We start from the raw sequence: 21883 nt of genomic DNA, 5'->3' as shown, positions 1-21883 counted from the left end.
CAACCTGCTCCCAGTGTCCCCATCCCTGTCCCCATTGTGTCCCTGTTCCCATCCCTGGTGTTCCCATCCCATTCCTGGTGTCCCCACTCCCAGTTCCCGGTGTCCCCAAACTGCTTCCTGTGTCCCCATTCCTGTCCTGAGTGTCTCCATATCCCTATTCCCATTCTTCATGTCCCCATTGCCATTCCTGGTTCCCAAAGAGGAACTGCCGGATGCCAGAGGAGGGGATAAGAATTTATTGCCAAAGCAGGAGATTTAATTAAAGCATTGGGAATAATTGTGGTTCTTGGCTTTCAGACATGAAAAAGCAGGAAGTTGATCCATTGGGAAGAGGCATGGGGTGCCAGGGTGGGTGAGAGATGCGGGATGAGCTCTGCCAGCAGCTCCCGGCCTTCCTCAGGAAGAGGGAAGGGGCTGGATCCAGCTCCATGGATTGCTCAGGTGGTGATTCCTGCTGGAATGACAGTGGGGGACAGAGTCACCATGTCCCTGTCCCCATCCCACGGGATGGATCTGGCTGTGGAGCCCACAGAGAGCAGGAGCTCCTCTGGAATCCATCATCATCTTGCTCCATTCATCCCACCCAATCCCACTGTGGAATTCCACCTCTATCCCCCTTCACCCAGCCAGCCTGATCCTGCTCCATAATCCAGCCCTGATCCCACTCCAGAATTCCTTCTGATCTCACTCTGGAATCCTGCCCTGATTTGGAATCCCATCCCAATCCTGTGCCATCCACTATACTCTGATTCCCCTCTGGAATCCCACCTGGATCCCACTCCGTATCTGCAGGGAAGCCTTTGGTTCAAGCATCTGCTCCTGTGGAAAACAGAAGATCCATGAGATTCTGGCCTGGATCACACACCTGGATCCATCCTGGGACCCATCAAGGAGAGGACCTGGATCTGGATGCAGACACACTGCTGGTACTCACTGATAGGTGTTGTGTTGTATCCATTCCTCTCCCTCTTCCCTATGGAAATAAAGCGGGATCAGCACCTGTAGCACAGGATCCCTGGAATGCTGCCAGGTGGATCCCTGTCCGTTCCCCACCCCCATCCCATGAGTTACCAGATTGGAGCTTCCAGACACCGAATCCCATGAGGCTGATGATGATGATGGCAGCGATGGCGGTCAGGGCGACCACCACTGGGGTGGAATTCCAGATGGATTCTGGCTCTGGGAAGAGTGTGAGTGTGAGGAGGGGGAAGGGAACCCCCAACCCACTTTTCCACATTCCCAAATTCCCTGTTCCCAAATTCCCAGTTCCCACATTCCACATTCCCAGCCTCACCCCAGGCGAACATTCCGGGTTCCGGCATCCCGGCGTGCTCCACCCGGCACCGGTACTGCTCCCACTCCCCCGGCAGCGCCTCGATCCTGGCCCAGCTGTGGAAGGTGCCGTCGCTGTTGGGAACGACCCCGCCCCACTCTGTCTCCTGATCCCGGATTTCATCCCCCTTCATCCAGCTGATCCCGATGATCCCGGGGTAGAATCCGTAGGCGTGGCAGGACAATGTCAGGATCCCGTGTTCTTCTTTGCCGGAGACATGGACATCGGGGGGCTCTGGAATGGGATAATGGTGACATCCAACCATGGAATTCCCATGAGGATGGGGTGGCAATGTGATCTGCCCATGGAATTCCCATAGCAATGGGATAGGGCTGAGATCCATCCATGGAATTCCTATGCAAATTATCACATTCCCAGGTCCTCTATTCCCAAATCCCACATTTTGATGAAAATTCCAACCCCACCTTTGCGCTCCAGAGCCTCCTGCCCGTATCCAACGTATTTCCGCAGCCATTCTGGACAGGAGTGCCCCAGGTAATTTGTCAGCCTCTTCACCTCGATCCCTTCAGTTTCCCATCTCCTCTTGGTGACCTGGGCAGCGCCTTCAGCTGCCACGAAGCTCTTGGATCCCAGCTCAAAGGAGATGAAATCCCGCCCGTCGTAGCCGTACCGGTAAGATCCATGAACGGTCCCGTCAGACAAGAGGTCACAGCCATAAACCCGCTGCCAAGTGTGGAGACCTGGGGGGAAACGGACCCACAGAGACCCCTTGAATTGTGCTCCAGGCCCACAGACTCACTCCAGCCACACAGGTCCCATCCCCACAGATTGTATCCCAGTCCCACAGATCCACATCCCAGCCCCAGAGATGCATCCCAGCCCCACAGATCCATATTCCTGTCCCCCAGATTCCATCCCAGCCCCACAGATCCCAGCCCAGCCCTAGCGATGCATCCCAGCCCTACAGATCTCCCCCAGCCTCAAAGATTCCCCCTCCAGCCCAGAGAGCTCCCATAGCACCACAGATGGCAATCCAGCCCCACAGATACATCCCAGCCCCACAGATTCATCCCAGCCCCACAGATGCACCTCAGCCCCATAGATCCCATCTCAGTCCCACAGATCCTATCCCAGCCCCACAGAACCCTCCCAGTCCCCCAAATCCCAACCCGGCCCCACAGATCCTCCCCAGTTCCAAAGATCCCCCTCCAGTCCACAGATCTCTTGTAGCACCAAAGATTGCATCCCAGGCCCACAAATCCCATCCCAGTCCCAGAGATCCCCCATAGCCCCACAGATCTCATCCCAGCCCCACTAATTCATCCTAGCCACCCAAGGTCCCCTCACCACACTAGAAATGCCTCCCAGATCCCCAGATCCCATACCAAACCCCCAGATCCCATCCCAGCCCCACAGATCTCCTGCAGTCCTAAAGATTCCCCCTCCAGCCCAGAGATCTCCCGTAGCCCCATGGATTGCAACCCAACCCCACAGATGCACCCCAGCCCCATGGATCCCACCTCAGTCCCACAGATCCCCCTTTCAGCCTCAAAGATCCATCCCAGCCCCACTGATGGCCCCCAGTACCACAGATCCCAGCCAAGCTCCACAGATCCCAGCCCAGTCCCACAGATCCCCTGCCCCGATCCACAAACCCCAGCCCCAGCCCCACAGATGCCACCCCAGACCCGCAGATCCCAGCACAGACCCAAAGACCCCAGCAAAGCCCCACAGATCTCCCCCAGCCCCACAGATCCTTCCTATCCCTCAGATCCCCTCTCAGTCCCACAGATCCCAGCCCAGCCCCACAGATCTCCCCAGACCCAGAGATCCCCCCAGACCCAGAGATTCCCCCAGACCCAGAGATTCCCCCAGACCCAGAGATTCCCCCAGACCCAGAGATCTCCCCAGCCCCACAGATCCCCCTCCAGCCCACAGATCTCACATAGCACCACAGACCCCATCCCAGCCCCACAGAACTCCCCCATTCCCAATTGCCCCCACTCACCCCTGCTCTGGTTGTACCGGCCCAGCAGTGTCTCCAGGCTGGCAGCACCCACGTGCTGGTTCCTCTCGTTGATCTCAGTCTGTCCATCCCAATATCCCGGCTCGGGTCCCTTCTCCATCCACGGCGTCTGCGGCTCCATCCGGCCCCGCTCGCTGTCGTAGCGCACAAAGGGGATCCCATCCAGGAACCCCATGGACATGAACTGGGAGACCCCCGGGCTGGGCTCTGACACCGTCACGTGCTGGTACCACAGGGAGTGGAGAACTGGGGGTACACAGAGATTTGGGGGGTCAGGGGGGTCACCGGTCAAGGAACGGGGGAACTGGGAGAGGCAGGAAGGGGCTTTGGGGATCCCAGGGAAGTTGGTGCAGGGAATGTCGGTGCCGGGGTAGGGGGTGCAAGGGGGTCCCACTGCACAGGACTGGGGGCTCAGGGGGGTCCCAGAGTCAAGGAAAAGGAGGGTACAGGGATTGGGAGAGGTGGGACAGGGAGTCCAAGAGGTTCCTGTGTCCAGGAAAGGGGGGTCCAGGGGCCCTCAGGGTCAGGGAAAAGGGATCACAGGGTGGGGAAACCCGGAATAGTTGGGAAAGGGGGTGCAGGGGGTGTTGGTGCAGTATAAGGGGCTGTAGGGGGGTCCCTGTGTATGGGAATGGAAATTCAGGGAGGTCTTACTGCTACATAGGGGGGTACAGGAGGGTGCCTGTGCCCAGGAATGGGGGTACAGGGGGTTCCAGTGCCCAATAAGGGTGTGCAGGGGGTCCCAGTCCGAAACAAAGAAGTTTAGGGGGGTCTGGGTGCTGAATAAGAGAAGTAGAGGGGTCCCCACGCCCAGGAATGGAGGTTCAGGGGGGTCCCAGTGTCAAGGAAAGGGGAGTGAGGGCACGGGGAGATGTGTGATGGAGGTTCAGGGGTCCCTGTGCCCAGGAGAGGGCAGTCCAGGGGTCCCCAGTGTTGAGGAAAGTGGGGTCTGAAGGTTGGGAAAGGCAGAAATGGGGGTTCAGGGGGGTCCCAGGGTCAAAGAAAAGGGGGACTGGGAGAGGTGGGATGGCTGGGAAATGGGGTGCAGGGTGATACTGGTGCAGGATAAGGGGGGTTCAGAGGGGTCCTGGTGCTGAACAAGGGGGGGGGGGGGGGGATCCAAGGGTAAAGGAATGGTGGTTGCAGGGACTGGGAAAGGTGGGAGGTCCAGGGAGTCCCTGTGCCCAGGAAAGGGGGGCTCAGGAGTCCCCACAGTCGAGAAAAGGGAGGTCACGAGAAGGGGAGACCTGGGATGGCTGGAAATGGGGGTCCTGGAGGTGCTTGGTGTAGAGGAAAGGAGGGGCTGGGGGCTGGGAAAGGCTGGAGTGGAGGTCAGGGGGTCTTAGGCTCAAGGAAAAGGAGGGTCTGGGAGAGGTGGGATGGTCAAGAAAGGGGGTGCAGGAGGGTATTGGTACAGAATAAAGAGGTGTTGGATGGCCCTGGTGCTGGATGAGGGGGTTGCAGAGCATCCTCGTGCCAGGGAATGGGGGTGCAGGGGGGTCCATGTGCCCAGGAATTGCAGCCAGGGGGGTTCCAGTGCCTGGGACCCCTTGGAGGAAGAACAGGGAGTGGAGAACTGGGGGGACCCTGAGACTGGCTGGTTTGGGAGATCCAAGGATCAAGGAACTGGAACTGGGTGAACTTGGAGAGCCAGGAAGGGTACAAGGTTCAAGAAAAGAGAGGGATGGGACTGGGAAAGGAAAACAGGGGGCCCAGGGGGTCCCTGTGCCCAGGAAAGGGCAGTCCAGGGGTCCCGGTGTTGAGGAAAGTGGGGTCTGGGAGCTGGGAAGGGCAGGAATGAGGGTCCAGGGGGTCCCAGGGTCAAGGAAATGGGAGGATTAGGGGGCTGGGAGAGGCAGGATGGCTGGAAAAGAAACTGCAGGAGGGTATTTGTTCAGAATAAAGGGGTTCGGGGGGGTCCTGGAGCCGGGGAGGGGGAGCAGGGGGGTCCCCGTGCCCGGGAATGGGAGTTCAGGGAGGTTCCTGTGCCCGGGCATGGGGGTTCAAGGGATTCTCGGTGCCCAGGAATGGCAGTTCCGGAGCTCCCCCCTCGGAGGGTCCCACTTACCCTCCGTCGCCCCCCCCGGGGCCCCCAGGAGCCCCAGGAGCCCCAGGAGCGCCCCCAGACCCAGCACTGCGACCACCGCGCTGCTCCGCTGCAGCCTCGCCCGGCCCTGACCCGGACCAGGCCCCGCCCACAGAGCCGACTCCGGCCGCGCGATTGGTTTTGCTGTTTTCCTGATTGCCAATGGCAGCCCGATCCGCCTGTGACATCATCGGTCTCCAGGAAGATTCCGGTGGCGCAGGTTGTGAGACGGGAAAGCGAAAGTGTCCGAGGGAGCGCGGGGGGGCGGGGATGGGGGAATTCACCAGGAATTCGCCTGGATCCCCTTTGGGACCCCTCCTGGGACTCCTCTGGATCCCCCCAGGACACCCTGGGACCCTCCACGGCCACGAATTGGGACCCCCGGGCCGGGCTGGGCTGAACTCCCGTGCCCTGCGGTGAAACTCGGCCTTAAACCCGCTGGTTCGGGGGCGGGATCGGGAAAGGGCGGCGGTGCCGGGAAGGGACCGGAACGGAGCGGGACAGGCTGGGATGGACTGGGGTGGAGTGGGATAGACTGGGACACCGGGATACACCGGGACCAGGACCGGGACCCTACGGGACCAGAACTGGGGAAACTGGGGTCGAACTGGAAACAACTGGGACCACATTGAGGGTGACTGGGCTGATACTGGCATCATACTGGGAGTGACTGGGAGCATTCTGAGGGCAGATGGGACCATGTTGGGGGCACCTGAGCTCATGCTGGAGGTGACTGGGATCATATGGGGGTGAGTGGGGCCACACTGGAGGTGACTGTGAGCCACTGGACCCATGCTGGGAGTGCCCTGGGCCCCACTGGGTGGAACTGGGCGGCTCTGGCCCAGCTGGGGCTCAGGGTTGTTCTCCCCCAGGGCCCCTCGGGCCCGGCCAGGGCCGCAGTTCTGAGCCAGGGCCGAGCAGGCACCCCCCGGGTCCCACTGACACCCCCGGCCCTGCAGAGCTGAGGGACAGGGAATGGCCAGGGACAGGGAATGGCCAGGAACAAGGAATGGCCAGGGACAGGGAATGGCCAGGGACAGGGAATGGCCAGGAACAAGGAATGGCCAGGGACAGGGAATGGCCAGGGACAGGGAATGGCCAGGAACAAGGAATGGCCAGGGACAGGGAATGGCCAGGGACAGGGAATGGCTAGGGACAGGGAATAACCAGGGACAGCGAATGGCCCAGGGACACGGAATGACCCAGGGACAGGGAGCAGCCGAGGGCCATGTCATGGCCGGTTCCTGCCCTCGATGTCACCGCTGGAACGTTCGTTCCCCCCGTTGGCAGCGACGGGCGCTGGAGGGTCCCTGTGTCCCCCTGCCCTCAGTCCCTGCCGGCACCGCTCCGGGCCGTGTCGCTGTCACGGAGCGGCCGCTGCCCCGGGACAGGCTTGGCTGCAGAGTTTGGGGTTAAACCCGCCCCGCTGGGCCGGGGGGGCAGCCCTGGACACCAGGGCTTTGCTCCTGGGGCTCTGCAGGGGATCCCGTGGGGGCTCGGCCTCCTTGGGGCATCCTCTGCTCCGGACTGGGCTCCTCCCGGGCTGGTGGGTGGTCTCTGCCCCATCCCGGGCTCCTCCGAAGGGCACAGTCGCTCCAGCTCAGGGGCACACGGAGCTCCAGCCAGGTCGGAATAGCAGCGATTCCCTGCGCTCCCGGAGCCCGGGCACATCGCCAGGGTGGGAATGCTCCAGGGGCGGCTCCGGGCACATCGCCAGGGTGGGAGTGCTCAAGGGGCGGCTCCGGGCACATCGTCAGGGCTGGAAATGCCCAAGGGGCAGCTCCGGGCACATCGCCAGGGCTGGAAATGCCCAAGGGGCAGCTCCGGGCACATCGCCAGGGCTGGAAATGCTCAAGGGGCGGCTCCGGGCACATCGCCAGGGCTGGAAATGCCCAAGGGGCGGCTCCGGGCACATCGCCAGGGCTGGAAATGCCCAAGGGGCAGCTCCGGGCACATCGCCAGGGCTGGAAATGCCCAAGGGGCGGCTCCGGGCACATCGCCAGGGTGGGAGTGCTCAAGGGGCGGCTCCGGGCACATCGTCAGGGCTGGAAATGCCCAAGGGGCAGCTCCGGGCACATCGCCAGGGCTGGAAATGCTCAAGGGGCGGCTCCGGGCACATCGCCAGGGCTGGAAATGCCCAAGGGGCGGCTCCGGGCACATCGCCAGGGCTGGAAATGCCCAAGGGGCAGCTCCGGGCACATCGCCAGGGCTGGAAATGCCCAAGGGGCAGCTCCGGGCACATCGCCAGGGCTGGAAATGCCCAAGGGGCGGCTCCGGGCACATCGCCAGGGCTGTTTCCCGCAAACCGCGGGGGTTTCGGAGAGGGAGGCGGGTTCTGTACAAAGTGCGGGCGGGGGACGGGCACTCGGCTCGGCTCGGCTCGGCTCGGCCGCCGCCCCGGCGCAGGTGGGTCCCGAAGGGCTCGCTCCCCGTGCCCCGCCGTGTCCCCTCCCCAGGCCCGCGGAGGGAGCGGCTGCGCGAGGGCTCCTCCTTCCCCCTCGCTCGGAGCCGGGGCCGCAGCAGCGCTGGCCCGTCCCGGTTCCGCTCGGCCCGACAGGTTTGGCCGCCCCGTCCCCGGGAGTGTCCCCGGCCGGTGGGACCGGGCTTGGAGCCCCCTGGGCTGGTGGGAGGTGTCCCCGGCGGGGCACGGGTGGGGCGGGGTGGGCTTTATGGTCCCTCCAAACCCAAGCCATGCTGGGACTGAAACACAGACGCGATCTGAGATGGACCGGGATGGGGTGTGGGATGGACCGGGATGGGGTGTGGGCCAGATCGGGGCTATGGGGGCTGGGCTGGACTAGGATGAAGTAAATTGGGATTTGAGTTTATTTTTTTCTTCCCAAGATTGCTGTGCCATATCCAGAGAAGGTTTGTGAGGGGGAAGGAGGATGTGGGACTAGAGGAGCAATAATAGGCAGATTTCTCTTCCACATCTGTAACCGTGGGAGATGGGTTTTTGGACCTGAGAGACGACTCCACAGGAGTCAGCAGCAACAGGCCCTTTATTCATACGCACACACACTTATATACACCTTTAAGACTGTCACCTTCCGCAGGTGCTGACACTTTGGCACTGATTATTGGCTAACAATGTTGTTTATATTACGAAGCCCCTCATAACTGGCTGACCATGCACATCTGCTGAGAAGGTCAGCAGCAGCCATTTCTGATTTCATTAATTAGTTCTTAAGGCTACAGCACTAATTTACATAGGCAGTTCAGCATATGGCTTGCTTTTTAGGTGAAATACCATATGAAATTCCAACATATGCCCTCCTTTTTTTTGAACTGCCTATGTCTGGTTACTGCTTACAGAATGGCTTGTCTAATACACTTAAACATCCTAATAGCATAATATTAACACACACACAGCAATAATACTAATGAGACCTGCTTAATTAAATTACGAAGCTACTTATTAATTCTAAGGAATTGAACTAAGAATTTGAAAGAGAAACATCATCCACACCAGTTGCTAAAACAGATAAAATACTGGCATTATTAATGCTATAAGGCACTGATTAGCTATTGAACTTAGAACACTCCTTAAACATGGTTTAAAGGGTTTCTTGCTTGAGATCAGCTAACACAAAGCTCTTGCTGTCTGGTTACATTGACAAGGTAAACTAAAAGTCTTGAATTGGCAGTAGATTAAAGCTGACTTCATTCATAACAGCAGAACCACAAACAGCATTTACAGTTCCATTGCTTTTGCAGATGACAACTTATGTGACTTAAATTTTTTTCATTAAGATTTATTTAATCATTTACTTAGTTTTCCTCCTTTTTTTTTTTAATTATAAGAACTAGTAACTTAACTGCTGCTGTTATGTAATGTAGTAAGCTTAATGTAGGATGGGTACTAGTTAACACTGAGCTATAAATGTAACTTAATTCTAATGACTTAAACTTGGACTAAATGAACATTACCTAGATAACTTAACTAATACTTTAATTTAACGTAATTTGCTTAATAATTTAACCTTTTAACAAATTAAAAACTCTATTTAACTTTACTTAAAATCCTTATTTGCTTAACAAATTAAAAATGTTATTTTATTAGTTTAACAACTTAATTTTCTTAACAAATGAAAAAACATTCCTGCAGGCATTGTCATTGGTGCACCAAAAGAAACATAAAACCTTAACAGAAATATAACAATACTACACAACAGTATTTCTATAAAGTACATTTTTTAATCGAAAAGAGCATATCTTAACTAATCTAATGCTGTATAACTAAAATCATTATGTCTTTTAATTTACTTTGGTAGTTTTAGAAGAGCTTTTGGAAAATGCTTAACACTAACAAATGGAAACACATCAGTTACTATCAAGTGTTCTGAATTTTGAATTTGAGGGATCAAATTAAAAGCTTCAACTAGTTGCTCAAATGTTCTGGTAACTGATCTTGATTCAGTCAGAGGAAATTGGTTGTTCTTATCCATTGCTGACTTCAACTTGTGGAGAGAAAAATAGAAACTTTTCCCTGGATTATGAAATTCTTACAACACTCTATAACCATTTAACAAAAGGTAAATTACCAGAGAATCAGTTCAACAAATTTCTTCTAGACTTCTTTGCTGCTCTCTGAATTGCTGGAGAAAGATACTGCATTCTGTCTTTGCATGAAGTATTATAAAGCTGTGACTGGAAGGCATCAGGTGCTTGAGGCTCGTTGTCTCAAAGGGAAGCTGAGCGGATGGTTGTTAAAGTGAGTTCGTTGAGGTTACTTGCTGTTTGCAACACTGACGGCTTGCAGTTCGTCGGGGGGGGGGGGTATGCTGGAACCACAATTCCCAGGGCTCTTTGTGAGATCACTACATTTCCCATACGACCTTGCAAGGAGCCGATGACGTAATGCAAAGCTTTACCTGTCCAAACTACAACTCCCAGAATGCCTTGCGAGACTTGCGCATGACAGAAATAGCCGATGATCCAATGCGAGAAGCTCTCCCCCCTTTCTTTGGAGCCGGGGGGGCGGGGGGGAGGGGGGAGCTTTTCCTCCCCGCTGGAGAAGAAGCGCCATGTTCGAATTGCGTAGCACAAAATTCTTTTATAACTCAAGCTGGATTGCGGCTGGAAAAAACACTTTTGCAGCGTTAGAGATGGAAACGAAGCAAAGCAGAGTCAAGACAACAAGTTTCCGGCAACTTTACAGCACTTTGCAGGCTGAAAAGGAACACGCAGAGCTCAGAGATGGTACAAACAAAGCTCACGTGGTGCGATGGGACTATACTATTTTACTAATACAGAGCTTTTCTTTTTACTTCTCGTTCTGTGCTGTTTTTCCTCTTTGCGCCGATGCTGGGACCCTTGGCAGGGCAGCAGGGGCGAGCGGGAGCGGTGGGGGGTGCAGCGATCCTTGAAAGCGGCGGGAGCTGGACTCGCGCGGCGGGGGCCAGGGCTGGGGGCTGGGAACAGGGTCGCTGTCAGAGTTTTCAGATGACTGCCAAGTTTCTTTCCTCCCCCGAGCCAGAGGCGATGGCTGAAAAGCTGTTGCGGCTTTTTGCGTCTATGTAACAGCTGCCAAGCCGCGACTGTTCCCAGCTTCGCCACTTTATACTGCTTAAGGCAGTTTATGACTTTTTGCTAGATTGGCTTTAATTCCTTTGCCTCTTGGCTTTTATTAATGTTATGGGTTCACCTAGGTGGGCCTAGATTTGGGCCCTGAAGTGTGGACTAGGCCGAAGCTGTCAGCTGACTTGAGCTGGGCTGAGCCAACAGCTGACCTCTTCTAGCCAGTAATTTTGTATTCCATACCACATTATGACATCATCTCCAGGGAAGGAGGAACCAGTGTGGGAGTGGTTAAGGCAGTCGCTTCTCAGCCCTCCTCTGGGGAGGACACACGATGCTGTCCCAGGGGGGATGGAGAGGACCAGGCCCACCACTGGATCACAGGGTACCTCAGGAAAGTAAAATGTGTTGTTCTGGGTCTCTCCTTTCTGCTTGGGTTTGTCTCCCTGGGGAATAAGCTTCTTCTTAAGTAATGTGTAGTTAGGACAGTAGAATTTGTGTGTTCGTTAAGAAGTTGAGGTGGGGAACTTGTTGTTGTAGACTTGTGTGAGTGTATATTTGTACTCTCTTCTAATTGTCTCTTTCTTTCTGTGAAAAATATATGTAGATTTAGTATAAATGCAGTTTGAAGTGGTTTTTTTTTCCTTTCCCCTCTCTTTTCCTCCCTTTCCCTGGTGTTAGGAGGGAGGCTTTTCTCTCTGTGCTTGGGGGGGTTGGCAGTTGCTTATCTCAAACCAAGACAATTAACAGTTTGTTTTTCTGTTCTTTTTTTCAAGTTTATTGCTTACTTTTCGCCTTGTTTGCTACTTCTAAGAGCAACGAGGCAATTGTGCTTTTTTAGCCCACTTAAGCCATACACCAGCCTTCCAGTGGACTCGGCAGCTCTCGCATAGCGAGGAATTCTAAAACTTACTTTCGAGCTGCTTCGTTCTCCATTATGTGAGTTTGCAGCTTACCGCACGTCCGGGGTGCCGGCCAGCCCTTTGACGGCGACGACCTTTTCTCCCAAACTTCTTCCTCTTCCAAGGGAACTCACACGTCCAGCCGGGGCTGGATTCTGTGGGTCAGCGTCCTGCACGTCCAGGTACCGGATTCTGCGGGACAGAGTCCACACGTCTGGATTCTTCAGATTCCGCGGACTAAAATCGCACGTCTGGTCCAGCCAGATTTTGCGAACGGCTTTCAGCCTGTTTCGGGCGCCTGTTGTAACCGAGGGAGGCGGGTTTGTGACCTGCTGAGACGACTTCACAGAAGTTACTGCAACAGGCCACCTTATTCATCCGCTCACAAAACTCTTATACCCTTCAAAAGCTGAATCCCTCCGCAGCTCTGCCACCTTGGCACTGATAATTGGTTAACAATGCTGTTTGCATGACAATGCCCGCTCTAATTGGCCGATTACACACATCTGTTGAGAGGGTGGCAGGAGCTGCTGACCTCATTAACCAGTCCTTGAAGCTACAACACGCTAAGTACAGAAACAAGTTCAATACACAACTCACACTTTAGATCTAAGAGCATATGAAATCCCAACACACATCCTGTTTCATCTCCCCTGGGCCTCCCCCTCCAGCCCAGTCCAGCCTGTGGGTCCCACCTTGGGGTCCCAGTTACCCCCCAGGTGTCTCCTTGCAGGGACACCTCAGGTAAGGGCTGAATTACTCTTTTGTTTTCTGATAAAAAGTGGACATTCCTGTTGGCTGTTTGGATTTCCTCTCTTTTGGTCACTGGAGAAAAGCCCCTTTGAATAATTCCCACATGCACTTGTGGATTCATTTCCCTTCTCTGGGCAGCAAAACAAAAGGCCACAACTATATTGGCCTGTAATAGTTTTGAAATGCTCTTTGGGGCACAAAAGTCCTGTATTTGCTCCAAACTCCAGTGTTTGGAAGTATTTTCCATGACAAGTTTCTCTGCTGTTCCCCACTAGATGTTTTCTCCTCCTCTTCCTCCTCCACCTGTTTTTCACCCCAAAATGCCCTAAAGTGCAGCCTGGGGCAGCAGAAATTTGGGGCTGAGAACAGTAAAAACTCTGCATTAATTAAACCTTATTCAAAATCAAGTGTTGAGGTGGGAAAAATTGTCCATTTGGTTCCTACTTTGCAGGCACAGGTAGTTGGTTCTTACCTGGAGAATATTTACCTGTGGAGGAACTGCTGGGTAAGGGCTGGTAATAATTGGAATTTGTTGATATCAGGGTTTATACATAGTTTTAATTCATATGGAAACTCTTTGCAGCTGCCAGTGACCCACCAGCAGCATCCACATTCTGTGCCAGTGGATTCTTGTCCTCTTTCTTTGTTTATTTTCCTTATAAATATTCTACAAACTGTTCTCATGGGGTCAGTTTTGCTTTGCTGAACTTGTTAATTTTTAACTTTGGCTTGGGGATAGTGCATGGCCAGGGAAAGCAGGAAAAGGTGGGAAAATGTGCTGATGTGGGAGGTCACAGCAATAATGGGGCTGAGCACAGGCTGGGACAGGAAACAGTGAACAAAAAACAGCCTTGAGGAAAGAAACAGGCTTAGAAAAATGCCTGTGGGGGAGAGTTTGGGGGATTCTCAGCTTTTTGTGGTTTTATATTTCAGCCATGAGAGCATCATGGGACAGCCCCAGGATGGAGCAGGAGCTGTGCAGGCCCTGAGAGCTCGGAGTGTTTTCTGAGATCAGCTCATGGCAGGAGGAGCTGAGGGAGCCCCTGTCCCCTCTGTGCCCCCCAGGGGTAGCAGGAGGAGCTGAGGGTGCCCCTGTCCCCTCTGTGCCCCCCAGGGGTGGCAGGAGGAGCTGAGGGAGCCCCTGTCCCCTCTGTGCCCCCCAGGGGTGGCAGGAGGAGCTGAGGGTGCCCCTGTCCCCTCTGTGCCCCCCAGGGGTGGCAGAGGCCCCTCGGGAGGCAGGTCCCACTCCTCAATTCCCACCCTGAGCAGGAATTCACTTGGTTTCCACAAGTGAAGTCTCAGCTGCTGCAAAGGAGACACTGCAGGGGAGTGCAGAGGAAGGGACCAGTAAGAACCAGTTCTTGTTTTGGGGTTGTGGTTGAGTTTAGTGTGTTGTGGGCAGCTAAAATGAGCTCAGGGACCTGTGAGGGGGAAGGATTGAGAATATTAAAGATGTTTGCAAGCTGAGGGAAAGGATGAAGAAGGTTAAAGAAGGATTAAGAAGGTTAACGGTGTTTGCAAGCTGTGGGTCTGGGGGATGGTGCCCATCCCATGGTGGAGGGGGGCACAGGGGGGATCAGGGCAATGCAGCCCCCAAACATCCTTGGATGCCAATACAGCATTAGGATGCCCCCCTCAAACTGAGCCTGGAGCTCCCCACATGCTTTGGGCTGTGTTGGGAGGTGTTGAAGGTGCCCACAGGGAGCTGGGGATGGTGTGGGTGCTCTTTGTGCCTTTTCCACACAGTTTCTTCCTGGATTTCAGCCTCAGGTGCATCAGGGACAAAAAGGTGCCCATCAGGGTCACCCTGCTCGTTGTGGGGCTGCTCCTCACCCTCATTGCCCTGCTGGGCGAGTGCTGAGGGTGGAGGAGCCATCCCAGAGCCTCTTCCTGGAAAACCCCCTGGAATAATCCACCTGGTGGGTGCACTGTCCTTGATTCCAGCTAAGAAATGCCCATCCTGCCCTGCCTGGCTGCCTGGAGAGTGGGATTGGCCCCAGGGGCAAGTGCTTTTATGTCATGGAGCAGGAATGGGATGGAACAGGAATGAGGCCTCCTGCCTCTCCCACCGACCACACCTGGTCACCATGGACACCTGGGAGGAGCTGGGGAGAGGAATCCCCAGTGTGGGATGGTTTTGGGGGAGCAGGTTTGGGAATTCCCTGTGGGGAGTGGGGTGGAGGTGCCTGTGATCCTTGTTTTGCCCACCTCCAGAATTTCCTCTTGTGCTACAGGAGGTCTGTGCACCACTGGATTGGACTCCAGAGTGAAGATTCCAGACCTTGGGAATGGTTCAACAGGTCCCTCTTCAATGCCCTGTACATTCCATCTTCTCTCAGAGAGCAAAATCCTGGGCTGGAGTTGAGTGCAGGAAGGCACAGGTAGATCCAGATCTAAGGAGGTGGGAACTGCTTTTCCTGGTTGTGCCAAAGCCCTGGGACACAATCCATGGATTTGTGGGATGCAGGTGCTGGTGGGGGTTGAGGCCATGCTGGGATGAAGCCCATGGGAATATCCCCTCCTTTGAGGGGAGGTGGGAGGCAGTTTGGGCTCTGCCTGGGGGAGGTTTGCTGGGGAGGGTGGTCCATGCTCCTGCAGCACTCTCTGGGAATGGGAATCCTTCCCTGAGCTCTGGCTGTGCTCTGGGTGCAGGTTTGGCATCCATGGCAATGGCCAATGTGCCTACACCAAATCCCATGGGATCAGCTGAGACTGGTGCTCCCAGAGGAAATTCTCCATCTGCAGCCACTTCCAGAGGAGCCCCAGTGGGGTTTGGAAGGATCCAGGATCCCAGAATTCCACCTGAAACTTCCCTCTTGACAAAGATCCACCACCAGCTGCCCTTATTCCCACACAACCACGAGTGTCCCTTTGGTTTATATTTAAATTTTTATTTGGAGCACTGGAAACTCCTCCTGGCGACAACACAGAGGGAGTCCCCGGGTATTTTCAGGCACCATCAGGGTGCAGAGAGGGACCTGCAGCAGCTCAGCCCCCAAACCCACATCAATCAGCCCCTGCTGGCAGCTCTCCCCTCCTGCCCCTCAGGGATTGCCCCCGCCCAGGAGCTGCTCCCTGCTGGAAATTCAGGAGGAATCTGCTCCAGTACCTGCTTGGAGCTGGGCTCTCATGGATTTGGGGGAGTTTTACCGTGGACTCAAGGGGGTTTTATCCCTTTTGGATGCCTCACCTTGTCCCTGCAGCAACCACACCACGATGCCCACCAGGACCAGTGTCCCAACCCCTGCAGCTCCCAGCAGAGCCCAGAACCAGTGAGGACCTGCAATGGGACCATACTGGGAGCAAGGGAGGAAGCAGCTCTTCTTCCTCTGTGCTCCCTGCTCTGCTTTTAATGCTCTGCCTCAGCTGCAGGTCCCTCACATCCCTCTGCTCAGTGAGGAAACCTCACAAGGCTCTCTGGGAGCCCAGAAAACCCACAAGGTGCCTCTTTGTTCACTTGTCCCGGCAAAGCTGCAGAGCCTCAGAGCTCAGTCCCTCCCTCTCCTGCCCTGAGCTGCACCCAGAGGTGTCCTGGGGAGGGGGAGACCTCCAAGCCAAGCCCTGGGGATGTTTGGAGTGATCCCAGAGGTGGCTGCAGGGCCCCCCAGCCCTGCTGAGCAGGTGAAACCCTGCATGATGTCCGTGGGCACTGTCTGTATTTTCCATCCTTCCCAAGGAAATGGGGTGAGAAGAACAAAACCTGCTGGTGCCAACACTGTGCCCCAGGCTGGGGGTGGGCAGCAAAACCTCTGGAGGGCAAAGCATTGGGGTTTGGCCACCAGCAGCTCAGGAAAAGACACACAAGGTCCTTTTCTTCCCCAGGATTTCCTGCAGGGAAGGGATCCAGCCCCATCAGGGACATTGGCCCCTCCAAACCCATCCCCCCCAAGCAGAGCCCCCCTGGGATGGGGCAGAGGGGCCGAGGGACGTCACTCACCGGGGCCCCTCTGGGGCACAGCAGGGCTGGCACAGATGGTGGTCAGTGCCCTGTCCCTGCCCCCGGGACATTGGGATCCGGGATAACGGGGGGTTTGGCCCCTCTGGAGCAGGAGCAGAGCCCGGCAGGGGAGTGGGCTCGTGTCCCTCCAGGCTCTGAGTCGCTGTCCGTGTGTCACCGCGGCCGCAGGAGCCACAAAGAGCCACTGCCGAGGGTGAAGCTGCTCCGGGGGGTGTGAAGGGGCTGTGGGGGGACAGAGGAAGGTGCTGAAAGGGCTCCTGGAGGTACATCCCCCACCTCCTCCTCCTCCTCTTCTTCCTCCTCCCTTTCAGTGACATGGAGTAATATAGACATTATGATGTAAATATATTATGTATTATATGTATTATTCTATAATTATTATACTTATTAAAATATTGTTATTGTATTTTAGAATATTACTAAAATACTATTTTAAAATATAGTTTAATTATAATTATTTGATTATATTTTCATTGCATAATTTGCTGTATTTATTTATTTATATAATTTAATATATATAAAATAAAATTCTAGTTTTACTAATACTTTAATTCTAAGTATTTGATTATCTTTTCAGTATGTGATTTTTATTAGTTATTTATTTTCCTAATTATTTATATATTTTTATACCTTTTATATATTTATATATTTTCTTTAATTAATTTCTTTAATAATTCATTTTTATTCACTGATAAATCCAATCTATAATTTCTTGAGTTGCGACTTATTAAATATATTCTTAATTAAATTATGCATTATTAAATTTTTGTTGATTAACTATTATCCCACTGTGCCCTGTGCCCCCCATATGCCAAATAACCAACCCCACTGTGCCCTGTGCCCCCAGCCCTTGGTCTGCAGAGCGTTGCCAGAGGAACAGAAACCTTTGCACAGACCCAAAAAACTCAGGGAGAGGGATCAGGGCACAAAATGGGGCTGAAATGAAGCAAAGCTGCTTTTTATCCCAACAGGCCTGGGACAGTCCCAGCTGGGGGGTGCTGGGTGTGTTGTTCACCCGTCTCCACTCCTGCCCTGCCCTCACTCCAACCCACACTGGCTGCAGGTTCCTGCCTGGAACAGCCTTGGGGTTCTCCTGGGAATGGAGGTGACCAGTTGTTCCAAAATTCTCTCTGGGGAGAGTTTTGTGGGATGCAAAGCCACTGAGTAAATGGGAATCCCAAATCCTTGGGGCACAAGTGTCCCTGTGCCCTGAACACCACCCATAACCCTCCTCACCCCCCTGCCCACCTGAAAACCCAGGACTTTGGGGTCCTTTTCAAGCCTCCTCCTCCCTATTTCCCATTTGTGTCTCACTCTGGAGCACCACCAGCTGACAGGCCTGATCTTCACAGCTTCTCTTGCCATCAGCCCAGTTTCCCAATTCCTTGCAGATCCAGGAGCTGAGGGAGCTCAGGGGGTGCAGCAGCCTGGGACACAGGGCTGGAGTGGAGCACCTGGAAGCTCCTGGAATGGGCTCAGTTTGCAGCCCTTGGCAGGGCTGGGAGTCGGTGGCCGTGGGACCCTCCAGCCCTCGGCTCCTCCCTCAGCCCCTTCCCTCCCCTCCCAGCTGGGTTGGCTCCCCTGGGGCTTCCTGGGGCTGCTTTTGGCCACCAGGGAAGGGTTTTGGAGGCAAAACTGTTCCAATTCCAAAGGTTTTCCATCTCTCTCTGTTCCTTCCCTGCTCTTTTCAAGCCCAGATCCCATTTTAGAGGCCACCAAACCCAACTTTCCCTGTAAGTCTGGAAACCTCAACATGGGGATGGAGAAGCAAATAGACCCCAAAGGTAACAGACCCAAAAGTCTTCCCAGAGCCTGAAATAATCATTTTTCTGCCCAAATACACTCCCTGTGATGTTTCCTGGCTGGAGAAGGTCCATCCCCAGGATGCCTCAGATTGGCACAAACTGTTTCCCCGGCCATGATGAGTCCTGAGAGCGACACTGACCTCAGACACCCTCTCACATCGTGACTGAGGCCAGTCTGGCCCCAGGAAATGGCACCAGCCAGGCCTTTTATCTGTTTTCAAAAAACATATTTGTACTTTCTGCAGCCTCCCCTGTGCCTGGGGAAATGGGGCTGAGCACAGCCAGGGCAAGGGGCTCACCAGGAGTGTAGAAACACCTGTGGGGTCAATGGTTGGGCCAAACAGGAGGAAAAGAGGTGGAAATTCATTAAGTTGATTAAAAAAGCCTTTAATTGAGGTTCTTGATGTGAGGTTGAACCATGTCAGGGGCTGGAGCTGTGCAGCCACAGGCAGGTGAGCAGGAGACAGGTGCTATTGGGTGTTTCTTCCTGAAAATATGGGCTGGGAGGGACTTGAAATGGCTTTGGCTGTTGGTGTTGACCCAATCTTTGGCCTCTTTGATCCCGTGACAGGAGTTCTGACCTGGATCACAGGGATGGCCCCACTCCCACAGGGAAGGGGTGATTCTGGTGTTTGATTGAATTGTACTTGATCTTTATTTTGAATTTTTTCTCCCCTCCTCCCTGTGTCATTTTCCTCCCCCCAAACTCACATTTTTCCCTGATTTGAGACACTTGGACCATTTTATGAAAGAGCCACCAATTAACAACTTTGTCCATTCCTTTTTCTGCATGGTTTTCGGTGGTAATCCGAATTTATGGCCACTCCCAGAACCATCCAACAACACCTTTTTATAGAGGTAAAAAACCTTTTTTTTTTTCCTCATGAATCCAAAACCTGAAGAAAAAAAATAAAGGGAAAAAAAAAGAAAAATTAGGAATTTGCCGCAGTTTCTTTCAGGGGCAGGAAACAGGATGAAAGACGATCAGTCTAAAATCCCAGCACAAAAAACTCTGCCATGACTTCTATTTTTTTATAGTTTACTTTAATTTATTTTATTGTGTGTTTTTTTTTAATTTTTCATTTTATTTTTTATTCTTCTGATTTTATTAATTTTTTTTAATTTTTACTTTGTATTTTTTTCCATATTCTCGAGTTTATTCTTATTTTTCTTAATAAAAAGGGAAAAAATTAGGAATTTGCCCCAGTTTCCTCCAGTAGCAGGAAACAGGATAAAAGAGAATAAGCCAAAAATCTCAGCAGGAAACACTCTGATATTACTCTGATTTATTTATCGTTTATTTATTTTAATTCCTTTTTATTGTTTTTATTTTATATTTCATTTTATTTTTTACTTCTGATTTTATTCACTTTTTTCATTTCCTTTTGTATTTTTTCCTTACGCTCAAGTTTATTCTTATTTTCCTTCTACTCACAGTCACCTTTATACCCTTACAGAAGATGCTGTGCTGACCTGCCCTTCCCACAGCCTTTCTTTGGTGCTGTCAGGCCACGGATTACAAGAAAAACCTCAAAACCGATTTAAAATAAATGAGGCTTTGTGGTAAAACCCCGCAGTGGGTGACTTAGTTACAAGAACACTTATTTTTGAAGGGTTTACATTAAGGAAAGCAGTTAAATGCCTCCCTGACATCGGATCCCGTCAGATCTCGGAAGCTCAGCAGGGTCAGCCCCAGATTAGTACTTGGATGGGAGACCTCCTGGGAAATGCCGGGGGCTGTAGGTTCTAGTCCTGAGGACTTCACTGGCACCGTCCAAGCTCACTCGGCCGTGGCAGATGAACCTCAGGACTGAAACGGTGGGGCCAGTTCTGCACACGCTGAGCCTCACCTGAAATCCACTGCGCAGGCTGGAAGGGCACGTGGGGACAGCCCTGCCCAAATCTGCATTCGCGAAGCTGAGCCACACACACAGACACACACACAGACACACACACACAGACACACACACACAGACACACACACACAGACACACACACACAGACACACAGACACACACACACAGACACACACACACAGACACAGACACACACACAGAGACACACACACAGACACACACACACAGACACACACACAGACACACACACACACACACACACACACAGACACAGACACACACACAGACACACACACACAGACACACACACAGACACACAGACACACGCACACAGACACACACACAGACACAGTCACAGACACAGACACACACACAGACACACACACAGACACACACACAGACACAGTCACACACACAGACACACACACACAGACACAGACACACACACAGAGACACACACAGAGACACACACACACACACACACAGAGACACACACAGAGACACACACACACAGACACACACACACAGACACACACACACACACACACACAGACACACACAGAGACACACACACACATTAAGGAAATGAACAAAAGGGATGGAGGGAACTGCGCTGGGTCCTCGTGGCCGCTCTGGGGTCACCTCGGGGACCCTCCGAGCAGAGCGACCCCCTCCTGCACCCCCAAATCAACATTTTTGGATAATCTGCCCTGCCCAGCTGAGGAGAAAAGCTGGAAAAGTTGGGAAAAGGGCTGAAAAGGAAATGGAGCTGGAGGGTGGAGCTGCAGGAAAATTCTCCAGGAAAAAAAACCCGGTAAGAATAAATCGAAATAATTATTATTTCTTTGAATACTTCTCGGTTTGGTTTTGCAGAACGTCGGGGCCGGGAGGAGCCAGAAGAGGGGTTAGAAAGACAAAATTTAATTGGAGGAGAAATACTTAATATTAAGGAGAAAATTTAATTGACGGGATTTTAATGCGGGAAGATTATTTTAACTGGAGGGGAAATTTAATTGGGGCAGAAAACTCTAAGGAGGGGAGAAAACTTTACTCGGAGAGAGAAGATTTTAACTGGGGGGAGAAAAGTATGATTGGAGAGGAACCTTTAATTTATGAAAACAAATTTTAATTTTCACTTAATTTTAATTAGCGGGAAACTTCATTTGCGGAAGAAAATTTTAATGGAGGAGAACATTTTGAGAGATAAAACTTTAATTATAGGACAAAAAATTTAATTGGAGACTGAAAATTTAATGAGGAAGTTTGACCATCAGAAGAAAACTTTAATTATGGGGAGGGGTGTGTGGTAAATTTGATTTTTCAGTGGAAATTTCACCCGTTTAATCTCCCTCGAATCCCGCTCGTAGAGACACAGGAGCCTCTGTGGGAGCCTGTGCGGAGTTCAGACGGCTTTGGGAAGAATTCAGGGGTATTTTAGGAGAATTCTGAAGTACCTGGGGAGCTTTCAAGTATTTTGGAGGAGTCACAAGTATTTGAGGAGACTTCTGTTATTTGGTGAGAATTCAGAGATACCGGAGAGGGAGAAGTTCAGAGCTATTCTGGGAGGAATTCGGGCGTATTTTGGAGGAATTCTTCAGGGCTCTCGAGACACGCGTGGATCTCTGTCCGCGCTTCCCTCCCAGCTCGAACCTGCCCAAGTTGACCCAACCCCGCTGTTGTGCC

At 52.9% G+C, this 21883-nt stretch overlaps 1 protein-coding gene and 1 long non-coding RNA gene across 4 annotated transcripts; one reads left to right on the top strand and one right to left on the bottom strand.

The window, feature by feature from the left end:
- Window positions 1-221: 221 nt before the first annotated feature.
- LOC139676603 (class I histocompatibility antigen, F10 alpha chain-like) lies at window positions 222-5473 on the bottom strand. Of its 2 annotated transcripts, none has more exons than XM_071565737.1 (8): window positions 5389-5473; window positions 3303-3566; window positions 1759-2034; window positions 1295-1567; window positions 1072-1179; window positions 935-973; window positions 769-819; window positions 222-454 (listed from the first exon to the last, which is right to left on the bottom strand). In XM_071565737.1, the coding sequence occupies exons 2-7, from the start codon at window positions 3499-3501 to the stop codon at window positions 806-808; spliced, it is 909 nt and encodes a 302-aa protein (XP_071421838.1). In that variant the 5' UTR covers window positions 3502-3566; window positions 5389-5473; the 3' UTR covers window positions 222-454; window positions 769-805. The 2 variants fall into 2 exon arrangements, with proteins under 2 accessions (XP_071421838.1, XP_071421839.1); XM_071565738.1 differs by having other exon boundaries at window positions 222-451.
- Window positions 5474-10187: 4714 nt separating this feature from the next.
- Window positions 10188-17084, top strand: LOC139676605 (uncharacterized). 2 transcript variants are annotated; one of them, XR_011698676.1, is made up of 4 exons: window positions 10188-10608; window positions 11192-13928; window positions 14816-14962; window positions 15234-17084. It is a non-coding gene; the product is annotated as an uncharacterized lncRNA (long non-coding RNA). The 2 variants fall into 2 exon arrangements; XR_011698675.1 differs by having other exon boundaries at window positions 11192-14962.
- Window positions 17085-21883: the final 4799 nt, after the last annotated feature.

The sequence above is a fragment of the Pithys albifrons genome, chromosome 10 (genome assembly GCF_047495875.1).
Source record: "Pithys albifrons albifrons isolate INPA30051 chromosome 10, PitAlb_v1, whole genome shotgun sequence".
Taxonomy (NCBI): domain Eukaryota; kingdom Metazoa; phylum Chordata; class Aves; order Passeriformes; family Thamnophilidae; genus Pithys; species Pithys albifrons.
The sequence above is the reverse complement of the archived record's forward strand: the minus strand, read 5'-3'. Positions and strand labels throughout refer to the sequence as shown.